This window comes from Amblyomma maculatum, chromosome 8, assembly GCF_055883805.1.
Source record: "Amblyomma maculatum isolate TAMU_Amacu chromosome 8, ASM5588380v1, whole genome shotgun sequence".
NCBI lineage: Eukaryota > Metazoa > Arthropoda > Arachnida > Ixodida > Ixodidae > Amblyomma > Amblyomma maculatum.
The window spans coordinates 112,172-124,948 of NC_139351.1; the positions used below are offsets into that span (position 1 = coordinate 112,172).

Genomic DNA, 12,777 nt, shown 5'->3' on the forward strand with positions numbered 1-12,777 from the left:
ACTGCAGTTGATACAGTTTGAGCGCAGTCGGCGCAGCTACGTGGCAAACACATCAGTCTTCACACCTTTCGCTATTGAAACGTGACAGTACCAGTGTGCTCAAAAGCAGTGAAAAGTAAATAGATGGGGAGTGCTGTGTGAACCTGCCGCCGCTACGCGGTTGCTCTCATGAGTCAGTGGCAGGAACAGCGGAGAGCGCCGGTAACGCAAGGTGAGAGTTGGTTCCTCGGGGCAGCGATGGTGGATAAGCGAGCACGCCGGCGCGTTCTTGCCCTGTGCGAATGCACGCGGCCTCTCTCAGCCTGGCTTACACAACTCCCTTCTCCCCACACCTCAGGTAGATGTGTTTAGCGAGCCGCGGCAGAGGCTGCTGCCAGTCACGCCGGGCGCGGTCACGAAATGTTTTACCTCTTCTATGACACTTTAAAGGTGTTTACTGTACGAATAGGGCAACTGACTGACAACACAACAATGGTTGTTATCACTGACAAGAGAAAAATGAAAAACAGGATGCACGCAGAGTCGCGACTGAATTTGCTAGGTGAAAGATGAACAAAACATTAGCTGTGGTTTAGCTTGTGGTTAAACCTGAAGTTACGCAAGAGCTATCTGCATGGCTATGCTTAGGTTTGGCTTGAAAGTAAAGACATGGCTTTTGCGCATAGTAGTTTACTCTATTGTTTCAGCTTTATTTATGCCACAGGGGGCACTTTGGACCACTAAAGTCTGTTGCGCAGTGGTCTTAAGCCCTCCACTATGGCACCTGTTTCTCTCTATTTTCACTCCCACCTTCCTCCTTTTCCTTAAGACTAGCATAAAGTGTTAGTAGAGAATTGTGACAGATATTGCACCTTTTCTTTCCTGTAAACCAATCTGAAATGCCGCAAATGCCTGCTGCACTGAGTCTGTTTTTATAGACCAGATTTTTTAGCCATTCTTGGGCGCGGCCATTTTTTGATGACTGGTACGCTGCCGCGCGGGCATTTCCTTGGGGATTGCGGAGCTGGGGATCTTCGCCGCCGCGCTTGCATGGTAGCCACGATTAGGTCGCCTTCAGGTGCTAGAGAACATTGCCAGAGAACATTGCCAAACGCAGCCAAATGGCTACAAAGGAAAGCTTTCCTTTGTAGCCGTTTGGCTGCGTTTAGGTGGATGCCAATGAGTAAATACTCCCTCATTAGAAATCTACTCCAGCTTGGGGGCTCCCGGAAATATTTGACCAACACCATTCCCACTTCGAGTTATAGATCAATTCGCTCTCGCCCTACCATCTGATCTGCTAGCCATCCTGGTTAGCTAAGTCAGTAGAGCGACTGCCCCGGAAAGGCGGTGGTGCCGGGTTCGATCCCCGGATCAGGACAAATTTTTCTTTAACTACGAAGTTTCTGAGAAAGCTTTATGGCTTTCCTTTGTAGCCATTTGGCTGCGTTTGGGTGGATGACAATTAGAATTAGAATTAGAAATCTACTCCACCTTGGGGGATTCCCCTAAATATTTGACCATCTGATAAGCTCGCGCCATCGGCGCTTTCCCAGAGGTTTGACCAGGTCCAAAGTGAGTTCCATCACACATCCAACCTTTCTCAAGGACACGAACGACAATTCCGTCGGAAAACTTCTCTCTGTGGCATCATGACGAGTGTCTTTTCCCTTTCCTTTTCTATGATTTCACACTTGCTGGTGTATATATACATGGCACGCTTGGTGGAATAAACAGTTGGTAGTCAGTGCTCTATTCTCTTTGCCTTCTCGTCCCTTCTTTTTACCTGCGCTGTTATTGAAGCCAGAACCTACAAATTGAACCTGTTATTCGGCGGAATACGTGTGCAAATCATTAAAAAAATTGAAAGAATACACCTGCAAAACCAATGCGTTTAAAAATTATTTTTTCTCCCTAGAACAGTCAGCGAGTGGAACGCACTTCCTACTTATTTTGCGAAATGCCCGACTGCCGAGTCTCTGCTATCAAAATTGAAAAACTGTTCTTGAGATATTCGCGCTTTATTAGTCTTGGTTTTTTTCGTACATCTGGTTTGCCGTTCTTAATGGTATCTGTCCGGGCATTGTGCTCCTGTATTGCTCTTACTGCTTTTTGTGCATGTGCTTTCACATGTCCGCTTTTTATCATGTATTTTTTCTTTTTTTTTTTTCTTTCTGGTAGTCACTTTCACTGTATGAACAGCGTGTTGATGTGCAAGTCTTTCGATCCACTTTTTGGGGGGCAGGTCCCAATTGGGATGATGATGTATGTTTGATTTCTCAGGTTTTCCTCTTGTTAAGCTGGTTTTTCTTTTTTTGCTGTGTATTTTCTCCTTAAACAATGCATGTAAGTCCCACTCCTGCCTCAGGCCTTCTGTGAAGGCTGGCAGCATTTCTGAAATAAATTTCTGTCAACAACCATCGGCGCGGGCTGTTTACTTTCTGCAGATTCGGTAATGATAATGGTGACAGTAATGAATTTGTTGTGTTTTTTTTCAGTGAAAGTGGGTTTTTACTAGCCTGTCTGTTGGCAACTACGCACGTTTTTTGACGACACTGCCGCCAGAGCAAGGAACCCTTTTCGCTGCCACGCCGACCATGTTATCTCGTCTCATGCATGCAGATTTCGCCCGTTGCGGAGGAATTCAGTATCCTGTGCAGCTCACTTTCTACGATTCTGAAAGTCAAGAACAGCATCATGGTGGCACTTTAGATCGGCGCGTGCGCGCAGAACAAGACAGTGGCAACGCTGGTCTACGAAGAAGCCGACAAAGCTGTATATCAGTGGTCCCTTGACAAGAGAGTGAACAAGATGCCTTTGTCTGGAAGCCTTCTGCAGCACAAGGCGATTGACTTCGCATGCATTCTGGGGCACGCAACTTTAAGGCGAGCACCAGATGGCAATGCCAAATTAAAGCGCTGCACTGCATCGTCGCCAAGGTGTTGTCGGGGGAGTCTGCGAGCATCGACACTGAAGCAGCATTGTCCTGAATGCAGGAAAGTTATGAAAGCATAATAGACGAATACGAGCCCTGCAAAATGTATAGTGCAGATGAAGCTGGCTTTTTTTATGAAATGTTGCCATTAAAAATGCTCTACCTGAAGAGACAAAAATGCCATGGAGGCAAGCTGAGCAAAACGCGGGTGAGAATATTTTTTTCTCAAACATGGATGGATCCGACAAGCGTCTCCTCCTTGTGATCGGCCGGAGCAAGATGCCACGGTGCTTTAAAGGTAACTAAAGTCTTCCGGTCAAGTGCACTACTAACCAGTGAACAGTATCTCTTGCTGGGCTAGTTGGTGTGACATTGCGTTAAACCAAAGGAAATACAGCGCTAAATTTTAGACGAACCACACAGAAAGACGGACGGGACAGGCGCTAACTCCAACTAAGTTTATTGAAAGATTCATGTGCACATATATAACCCGAAGACAGTGAACGCTTGCGCATGTCCCTAAAGTAAGAAGGAAAAAAACCCCTTCAGAAAAAACACCCTTAGGTAAAAACCTTCTCATAATCTCGTATTTTTTAACAATCTGTGTTCACTTTCGCGTAAAGATACAGAAGTCGTGCTGACACACTTACCCCCCCTCTCTTTGATAAAAAAGGCTTCTGCGAGCTCGCGAGCTAATCTGTCTTTACTTCTGGTTAGAATTTTAATCTCTCCAAATCGTGGTTCACAGATTTTTTTATTTTCATTAAGGCAAGAGCGGCAATGGGCGGGTAGGTTTTGGAACGAGTCTGATGCGTTCCCTAAAGACCTGTTATGCTCGCCGGCACGCTCGTTAACGCAGCGTCCGGTCTGACCGACGTACACCTTGCCACACGTAAGGGGGATCTCGTAGACCACTCCCGTGGCACACTTTACGTAGGGCTTCGAGTGTTTCTTTCCACACCCAGATGTTGTTTGAGCCCTACTAGTAACCTTGGGGCACATCTTGGCCAATTTGCAGGGGGCGGAGAAGACCATGGCGACTCCGTACTTGTTGCCAACTCGTTTTAAATTGTGGGATACTTTGTGTATATACGGTATCACCACTGGCTTGGCTCCACGAAAGGATTGTTTTCGCCGTTGCCCCTTTGGCTTGCCCTTGAGGTTTTGTAGCAATGCCTCGGTCACGCTAGCCAAAACATGGTCTGGAAACCCTGCTTTGCGCAGTCTGCTCACCTCACCCTGGAAGCTCGCTTTCATCATACTCAACATCAATAAACATCATATTCATCATCAATAAACTTAGTTGGAGTTAGCGCCTGTCCCGTCCGTCTTTCTGTGTGGTTCGTCTAAAATTTAGCGCTGTATTTCCTTTGGTTTAACGCAATTACTAACCAGTGAGCTTGGATGATACGTGCAATATTCTTGAGCTGGCCTTTGATGCAGATATGCAAAAGCAGGGCAGATCTGTCTGCCTTTTTTTGGATAACTGCAGTGCCCCCACCACATGGAAGACGTCCTGATGAGCGTCCGCTCGATTTTTTTTTTTCTCTCTGAACTGCACGTCCATTATCCAAACTTTTGACCAAGGGGTTATTAAGAGTGTGAAATCTGCGTACTGTGGGAGACTCATCCGGCGGATGTTGTTAAACATCGAAATGAAGCGACCAATGAATGGCACTGGAGATGCTTGCTGCAGCGTGGACAGCTACTTCAGCCACCATTGTCCAGAATTGCTTCAGACGCGGCTGGTCAGCACGCCTTGGCAGAACTGGAAGCGTTCCTGCAAGCGGTGACGATCTGCAGCCACCAATTAAAGCATTCGATGCAATGGTGCCAGACGCTGTTCAACTGGATGACTTTTTGTGTGCGGACGCCGACTTGATCGCGCATGAAGAATTCAGTGACTTCGCTATTATTGACAGTGTGCGCAAACGGAATGAGAAGAGTGACGACGAGGATGGCGAAAACAAAGTACAAGGAAAGCAAGTAAGCTCGCATGATGCTTTTGATGTTACCCACACTTTTTTGGGCAACCACGACAACGATGAAGCTATGCATGGCTTATCTAATTGCGAAGCCCGAGTCGTGAAGCAAAGCAAAACAAGCGACTTTTTTTATTAAATTTTCGTTCTGGAAAGTAATGTGTGCGCTTGTCCATTTTCGCGACATAGAAATTCTCGCGAGGACAAAAGTATTCCTTACCCGGCGGTTTCGTTATTGCGGGGTTTGATTGCACTTCTTTTAAAACAGACTTTCAAGGTCTGTTGCAATGAGGTTGGTTCGAATCCTTATCGTAAATTATGTGCAGATGGGTGGGAATGACACCACCCAAAAAACGGCAACTTCACAACTATGATAGACCACAAGGGACATCATCGATGACAGCTTTTCCGGATGCTTCCTCCTACATAGAGGCATATGCCGAAGGATGAAGTTTTACAGTTCTAAAAAAAGATTCATACGGAAGGTAGCACTAAAAACGAGGACCAAGGAGTAGAAGGACACAGCACGAGCGCTCGTGCTGTGCCCTTCTACTCGTTTTTAGCGCTACCTTCCATATGAACAAGATTCAACTCGCCCAACTTCTAAAAACAGAACACACAGATAGACACGGACAGGACAGACACTGCACGACTGTCCGTGTCTATCTGTGTATTCCCTCTTTCTTTAGTGCCGTGCAGCTTTTTCTTTAGTCCATGCACCAACAATTGGTTTTACTTCAAAGAAAAGAACCTTAACTGTTCTCAGATGCAAGTCTGCAGCTACATTAAGCAGATAATTAGTTTCCTGCATATTCCTCAGGGGAGGGAACTTCCAGATAAGAGTTGTGCATTGTCTAATTACTAATTAAGTAAGTTTTACGCACTGACTACCGTAAAATTGCGAGCCAGCCCCCCCTCCTTAATTTCACATTTCCGTGCCATTCTGGAAAAGGCCCGCACCCCTCTCTCCCGTGCCACGCCTCCCCGCTTCCTACCTTCGGCATGCACCTGATCCAGGCAGCACTGCCAGACCCAGCCAGTCCCAGAATCCAATCCAATCAACTCTCAGAAACACCACAAACAAAAGGGTACACACACCCCCTTCCCCTATGGGTTGTGTAGGGAGATCGCTTCTGATGGCTAGCTTCGGATCGCGAGCGAGGCATATCCAATACGGGTGACCAAAGAGCAATGGCCGCTGTCTAGGCGGGAGCTGCTGACGAAATGAAAAGAGAAAAAAAGAAGACAATTGCTAACCAAGCGCCTGCTCGGAATTTTACTACCCAGGCCGTGTTTCTCCGTAAAAACAGTGAACAAGGAGTGCGGTGTGCAGAGAGAAAAAAAAAAAAAAAAGTTTTTTTCAAATGAGGCGATGCCAGTAGCCAGAAACCGTCTGGAAGGCTTTCTGCCATAAGGAACTTGCAGCTGCTGCTCTGTGCGTTTATTTTCTGTTGATTCGGTATAGCCAGCATTCGTGCTCTTTGCACTGCAAGTAGTGTTTATGCTGAGACGAGTAGTAGCAACACTTGTGCTTGTTTCAGTCGTGAAGCATGACTTAGCAGGGTAGATGTGTAGGCCAGTTGGTGAGACTTAAGGAAAATAAAACCGCAGCAGGACGGATCTTGCGTTTGCATCCAGATGATTGTGTTAGTTCACCTTCTGTCGCTCCCCTCCAAAAAGAACTAGATTTCCTTGTCATGTGACCTCTTCGGTAATTGTTTTTCTCATTTTTTGGGTTATATGCATTCACTTTCTCCCGTGCTTGTTGGTCATTTTTGGAACCTTTTGTGTTGGTTTCTTTTCATGCTCATCTCGTGCTGAGATCTTTGTCTTTTCATTAATGTGCTGTTGTCGATTGTTCAGATTCCTTTGAAATGATTTCTTTTTTACAGACCGTATTTGCTATCACCCTTTTATCAACTTCCACGTGCTGATTGTTGTCTTCTAAGTTTTGCCGAAGGTCTAGTTTGGTTTTTCATGTTTCATTCTACTTTACCTGATTGTAAGGTCACATGTGCCATCTGTCCTTGTTTTTTCAATAAACTTTTCAGTTGCCGATATCACACTGTGTTGTCTCCACCCTCCGCCCTGTGCCTGCTGCAGTTTTATTTTCCTTATGTGAAGCCTCGCTGCAGCCTGTAAGTTTGCACTCTAACATTTTAACAAAACGGACACAGCGGGCACTGCAGCAGTAACGACTGACTGGACCTGACAGCACTGCTCCCGTACAGACTGCAGTGCCCATAGCTTGCTAGCTGGTGGTAGCGCCAACTTTCGATGCATGGCAGAATACTTCACCTTCACAGCTTTGGTCACGACACTATGCAAACAGACGCCTTGAGAAGTACTGTTAATTCAGCCGATGCTATTATGAAGTATTGGTGGGCACCGCAGAATGTCTCACTGGGTCGACGCAAGTCAATATGTGCATAGGCGATGTGCTTGAAAAGCAAAGGCAGGGTAAAAAAGAAAAAACAAAACAAAAAAGAACATCGGTGAAGCATACCCACAACATTGCAGCTGGTCATTTAGCTCTGGTTTGTAGGTGGCCCCTGACGCATGTAAACATTACCTTCTCCCAGATGGTTGCAGAGTCATCAATGTTCTTGATTTTATACAAAGGGGTTGATTCAGGCCGCCATACAAGAAATCAGCAAAAAAACGCTACAGCGAACGTCCCCAATTCCTGCAGTGAGCGGCAATTCGTATCCCGGAAGGACTTTCGAGATTGCCGCTTTCAGTGGCACAGGCAGTGCACAGGTCGTACAGAAAAGGGCTTCCCATGGAACATCACAGTCCACATGCAGCCTAAGACATCTCATGCCTGAAGGCAAGTGGATGCTGCGATGAGAATTTTCGAAACACCAGAGGCAAGGACTGACCTGCACGTTGGATGGTGTGTTGTATTTGATGGGGTCGCCACCAGAAGGTGTAGTCCGGGCATTAGGTGGCGCGATTGGTGGCGATCCCAGCTGCGGGGGCGGAATGGGCCCATTCCACCCGTGTCCATCATTTGGGAGCTGACAATCGTCCAGCTGCAGTGCAATGCCATTCAGTGCCTTCTTCAGAGGGAAGCCCGAAAGTGCAAAAGCACTAAAGGGGGGTGAAAATAAGAACTGAGAGAATGATGTACCTTCTCAACATAGGGCACAGGGATAGACCCCGTGTGCCCCAGACTGTTCCGTGCCGTCCACCACTGGTCCTCGTCTTTGGAGATGACCGTGAGCACCTCACCCTTCCGGAAAGGCAGGTCGTCAGCATCACCCTGCACACGTGAGGACAGTGTTCTGACGATAGGCCCCACAGACGGAGAGAAAGGATCTTTGACGAGAAATCCAAGAAGCTTTGTGGCAAAAAGAAACTCCTACAGTGACCTTCTGACGTTTCCAATGCCTCTGAGCCAAAATGCGCATCCCTTACATCCCGAAGATCAGTGAAGTGCTTGGTCGGATATTTCGAAAGTGCAAGTTGCCCACGTTCCAACAAGCAAGCTTAGACACTAGTTTGTCAATGTGAAAGACCCGCTTCCCCTTCACTGTCAGCATTGTCATCGGAAACCATTCAACTGGGGGGTGATTTTAATATGCTTGAAACTGTACAGCATGCCCTGTGGCAACAAGGCCTTCTGTGAGCTGGTATGTTCAGTTTGTTAATTTCCCAACAGAGGGAGTACATTAGACTTGTTTAGACTTGGTGGAATCAGTTATGGCAGCGCCAGGAATCATGAGGCTCTATGTGCAAATATAGTATGCAAACAGAGATCATCAAGAATTGCCCTAGAAAGATTTTTATATATGAACAGGGTAATTATGAGGCCATAAATGAGGAGTCAGAATTATTCCTGCCTGTATTTCTGGAATGTAAAGATGGAATTGAACGGCGGCGCAACACGGAAACGGACACAGACAAGAAGGGGACTACACATGCGCAGACTACCAACTATTTATTAAACAGAAAGATGGCATATTTATACGTCCATCTCAAGCATCATACTCATCGCCACAGTCCGCTCCAAACCCAACACATGAACGCCGAGCAGCACCAGCAGGAAATCAGACAAGATATTTCTAACCTCAGTAGATAAAAACGGGAAAAAAAACATTTTTTTTTAAAACGGAAGGCAGGCCATATCTCATAGCAAATGCAGTGTGGACCGAAAACAGTAGAGTAAGACATGAGAAGCGACCAGCCCGAACCCTAACAAATAAAAAATAAAACGATAAAACAATCGTAGCAAAAGCAGAGTCAAAACAGTTAAGCAAAAGCAGTCAGAACCCTAAGCCAACAACAAAAGACGATCGTAGCAAAAGCAGAGTCAAAACAAATGAAGCAAAAGCAGTAAAAAAAACTAGGCCAACAACAACAAAAGACAATCATAGCAAAAGCCGAGTCAAACAAAGGAAGCAGAAGCAATCAAAAACCTAGTCTGGAATGTAGCAGTCAGTGCAGTGTAGAAATATTATGGGATATGATCAGAGAAACTGCTCTCTTTGGTCGCTAAATATATCCCCTCAAGGGTCGTATCCCCTAGGCGTAGAACGGATAAAACGCGGATTATTAAGGAGCTGCACCTATCAATTAGAAAGAAAGCAGGGTATACAAGGCTTACAAGAAAACAGCAAACCAGAACTTGTATGACAGGCTTAGAACTAACTAAAAACTTGAAGCAGAAATTAAGAATTGCAAAAAGAACATACTTATCGTTTCTAGCAGATAAAATAAGATCTAACCCAAAGCAATTATGGCGATACGTCAAAAGCAACAAAAAAGACAATGTTGGTGTTCCTGCTCTCAGGCACGAAGGGAAATTATTAACAGATGATACTGAAAAGGCTGATTACTTCAATGAATGTTTTCATTCCATTTTCACAGCCTGCCGTCATACACCAATACCTGAAATATATGAGCAATTGCCTCAAATGGATGACATTGTTGTGTAATTCATTTTTGTTTTGTTTGTGTGTGTATTCAGAGACAATTTTTGATTGACTATTGATTTTCATCGTCTTCTATATTGCTCATTTTTTGTTTTGTATTTTCCACTCCTGTTACAGCCCCTTATGGTGGCTGACAGTATTAATAACTGAAATGAAATGAAATGAAGCTGGAGTTAGGGCGCTCTTGAACAATCTTAACTAGCATTCTGCTCACGGTCCAGATGGCGCGTCAAATCACGTCTTGAAGCGCTGCGCCCAAAGTGTTGCACCTTTTTTGGTTGATTTATTTAGCAAGTCATTAAATTCTCAACAACTACCTAGTGAATGGAAAATGGCAAATTTAACTCCTATTTTCAAAGGTGGCTCTAGTGATTTGGAAACCAATTATAGATCGGTATCTTTAACATCTGTTTGTTGCAAAACGTTGGAACATGTGTATTCGGAACTTAAGCACCCTGATGACCATGATTTTTTCATCCTGACCCAGCATGGATTTCGCTTAGGATTATCCTGTAGTACACAACTTGTATAATTCATCCATGACACTGCATATGGTTTTAACAATGGTACACAGATAGATGCCGTTTTTATTGATTTCATAAAGGCGTTTAACGTAGTCCCACATAACTTCATCATCATCATCATCAACCTGACTATACCCACTGCAGGGCGAAGGCCTCTCCCATATTTCTCCACTTAACTCGGTTCTGTGCTAGCTTCATCCACTTGACCCCCGCAAACTTTTTAACCTCATCCACCCACCTAACTTTCTGCCGCCCCCTGCTACGCTGCTACGCCCACATAACTTACTTCTATGCAAACTTTTATGTATTGCTCTTCCTGATTTACTTTACGGCTAGGTGAAAGATTACTTGTATGAAAGATAGCAAAAAGTGGCCCTAAATGGCGTGGCATCACAAGCGGTTGAAGTTTTGTCAGGCATGCCACAAGGATCCGTCCTGGGGGCCGCTCCTGTTCCTCATGTATATCAATGATTTAACTGAAGGCCGTGCTTCGAATGTTAGATTATATGCAGATGACTGTGTTGTGTATAACACTGTGTCATGTGTAGAAGATATTGCCAGGGGGCGCTCGGAGCGAAAAACGTTGAAGTGGCGCTCGGAGAAAAAGACTAAGTGAATCGGCTGCGGACTCGCAGGATGTACCTAAACCTTGGACCGTGTAATTCCACCTGTACCGGCTCTGTTAACCTAGGCCCAGTCGCCAATTCCGTGACAAATCTGGTGGAGGTCAGGTCTGATGTCCCGTACCCCTCCGCTAAGCAGGAGTGCTGGTAATATATTCAAGGAAACGCCTGTTCACCGCACCAGCCACAGGCAACGAGGCCTACCACCTGAGTTTTCCCCATCGGCCATGACTACCGGCAGCCACGATGTCGTCGCAATGCCTGGAGCGGCCCCTACTTAGGTGACGTTCCAGAACCCCCGCGTCCCGAAAACCTTTCACGGGGAGACCTATGAAGACGTCGACGACTGGTTGCAGCACTACGAAAGGGTAGCTACCTTCAACCTCTGGAATGACGCCGCCCGGCTTCGCAACGTCTACTTCAGCCTTGAGGATGGCGCTCAGACATGGTTCGAGAACCATGAAGACCAGCTGTCTTCCTGGAGTGAGCTCAAGCGTCATCTTGCGGCTACTTACGGTAGCTCAGATCGCCGCAAACGGGCCGAACGTGCTCTCCAATCTCGGGTTCAAATGCCTAACGAAACCGTCGCGGCATATATCGAAGACATGACACGCCTCTTCAAGCGGGCAGACCCTACAATGTCCGAGGACAAAAAGCTGCGCTACCTCATGCTTGGCGTCAAAGAGCAGCTTTTTGCTGGACTGGTGCGCAGCCCACCGAAAACTGTCGCAGAATTCCTTGTGGAAACATCCACGATAGAAAAAGTGCTTCAGCGGCGAGCTTCGGCACAGAATCATACCGTTCACGCCACCTCTGTCTCTGCCGAGTTACCATCGCATGGCATGGACGCATCGGCACTACGGGAGCTCGTACGTTCGATTGTGCGCGACGAACTCAGACTGCTGTATGGCACACCTCAACCAGCTTCTACCTCCGTTGCGAGCCTTGTCCGCGACGAAGTGCAGCAAGCGCTCCGGCCTCCGTTTCCAAGCGGTGAACCTCACCCTGCTCCTCCTCTTATGCCACCTGAGTGTCAGCGTCCCACATACACCGAGGTGCTACAATACTCTACACCCCAGTCACCGGCCCTCATTCCTGCTAACGTAGCTGCACCGACAACACCGGCCCCCGTGATCCAGTACGTAACGAATTCCCGACCGTCTAGACGGAAAGCAGACGAGCGGCGTACCCCCGACCAACGGCCTTTATGCTTTCACTGCGGCGAACTGGGTCATGTCTATCGGCGCTGTCCCTAGCGGGCCTCAAAGGTTTTTCCGCAGATTCTCCGCGGCCTCGCTACGGCGAACGGCCCCGAGCCGTTGAAGATTTCGTCAATGACCAGCGCCGTGGTGTTCAGTCTCGTCTGCGGCAATTTCGATCACCGTCGCCCAGGGCTCGCCCTTCGCCATCTGCTGCGAGGTCCTCATGGGCAGCGCAGGGCCGATTGCCCAGCCCCCAGCGGGAAAACTGAAACCAGCGACCTTCGGGGGTAGGCTCGCTGGACATCGCTGCGCGGGAGACCCCCCATCGACGCGGACACGGAAAGACTACGAATCGACATTGGAAAAGTATGCGGTTGCCGATTATAACGCTACCTCGATGCCACCACGACGCACCCGCAAAATTGCCGGTAGAACTGACGACGCACCAACGCACCCGCAACAACGACGAATTGCCGGTGAAACAGACGATGCAACAATGCACCCGCAACAACGACAAATTGTCGGTGGAACAGATGACGCGACAATGCACCCGCAACGACGACGAATTGCCGGTGGAACGGACACCGCAACAACG

The 12,777-nt window shown here is 47.1% G+C and overlaps 1 protein-coding gene across 2 annotated transcripts in view; it reads right to left on the reverse strand.

The window, feature by feature from the left end:
• Positions 1-12,777, reverse strand: part of Crk (Crk proto-oncogene, adaptor protein) — a 97,130-nt gene that overhangs the window by 28,165 nt on the left and 56,188 nt on the right. For both annotated transcript variants that reach the window (XR_014700072.1, XM_084576015.1), the window contains exons 4-5: positions 8,030-8,161; positions 7,779-7,931 (exon numbers count right to left, since the gene is read on the reverse strand). Coding sequence is in view for 1 of the 2 variants with exons in the window: in XM_084576015.1 (XP_084432141.1) it covers positions 7,779-7,931; positions 8,030-8,161 (285 nt within the window). In the remaining variant the exon portion in view is untranslated. The remainder of the gene's footprint in view (positions 1-7,778; positions 7,932-8,029; positions 8,162-12,777) is intronic.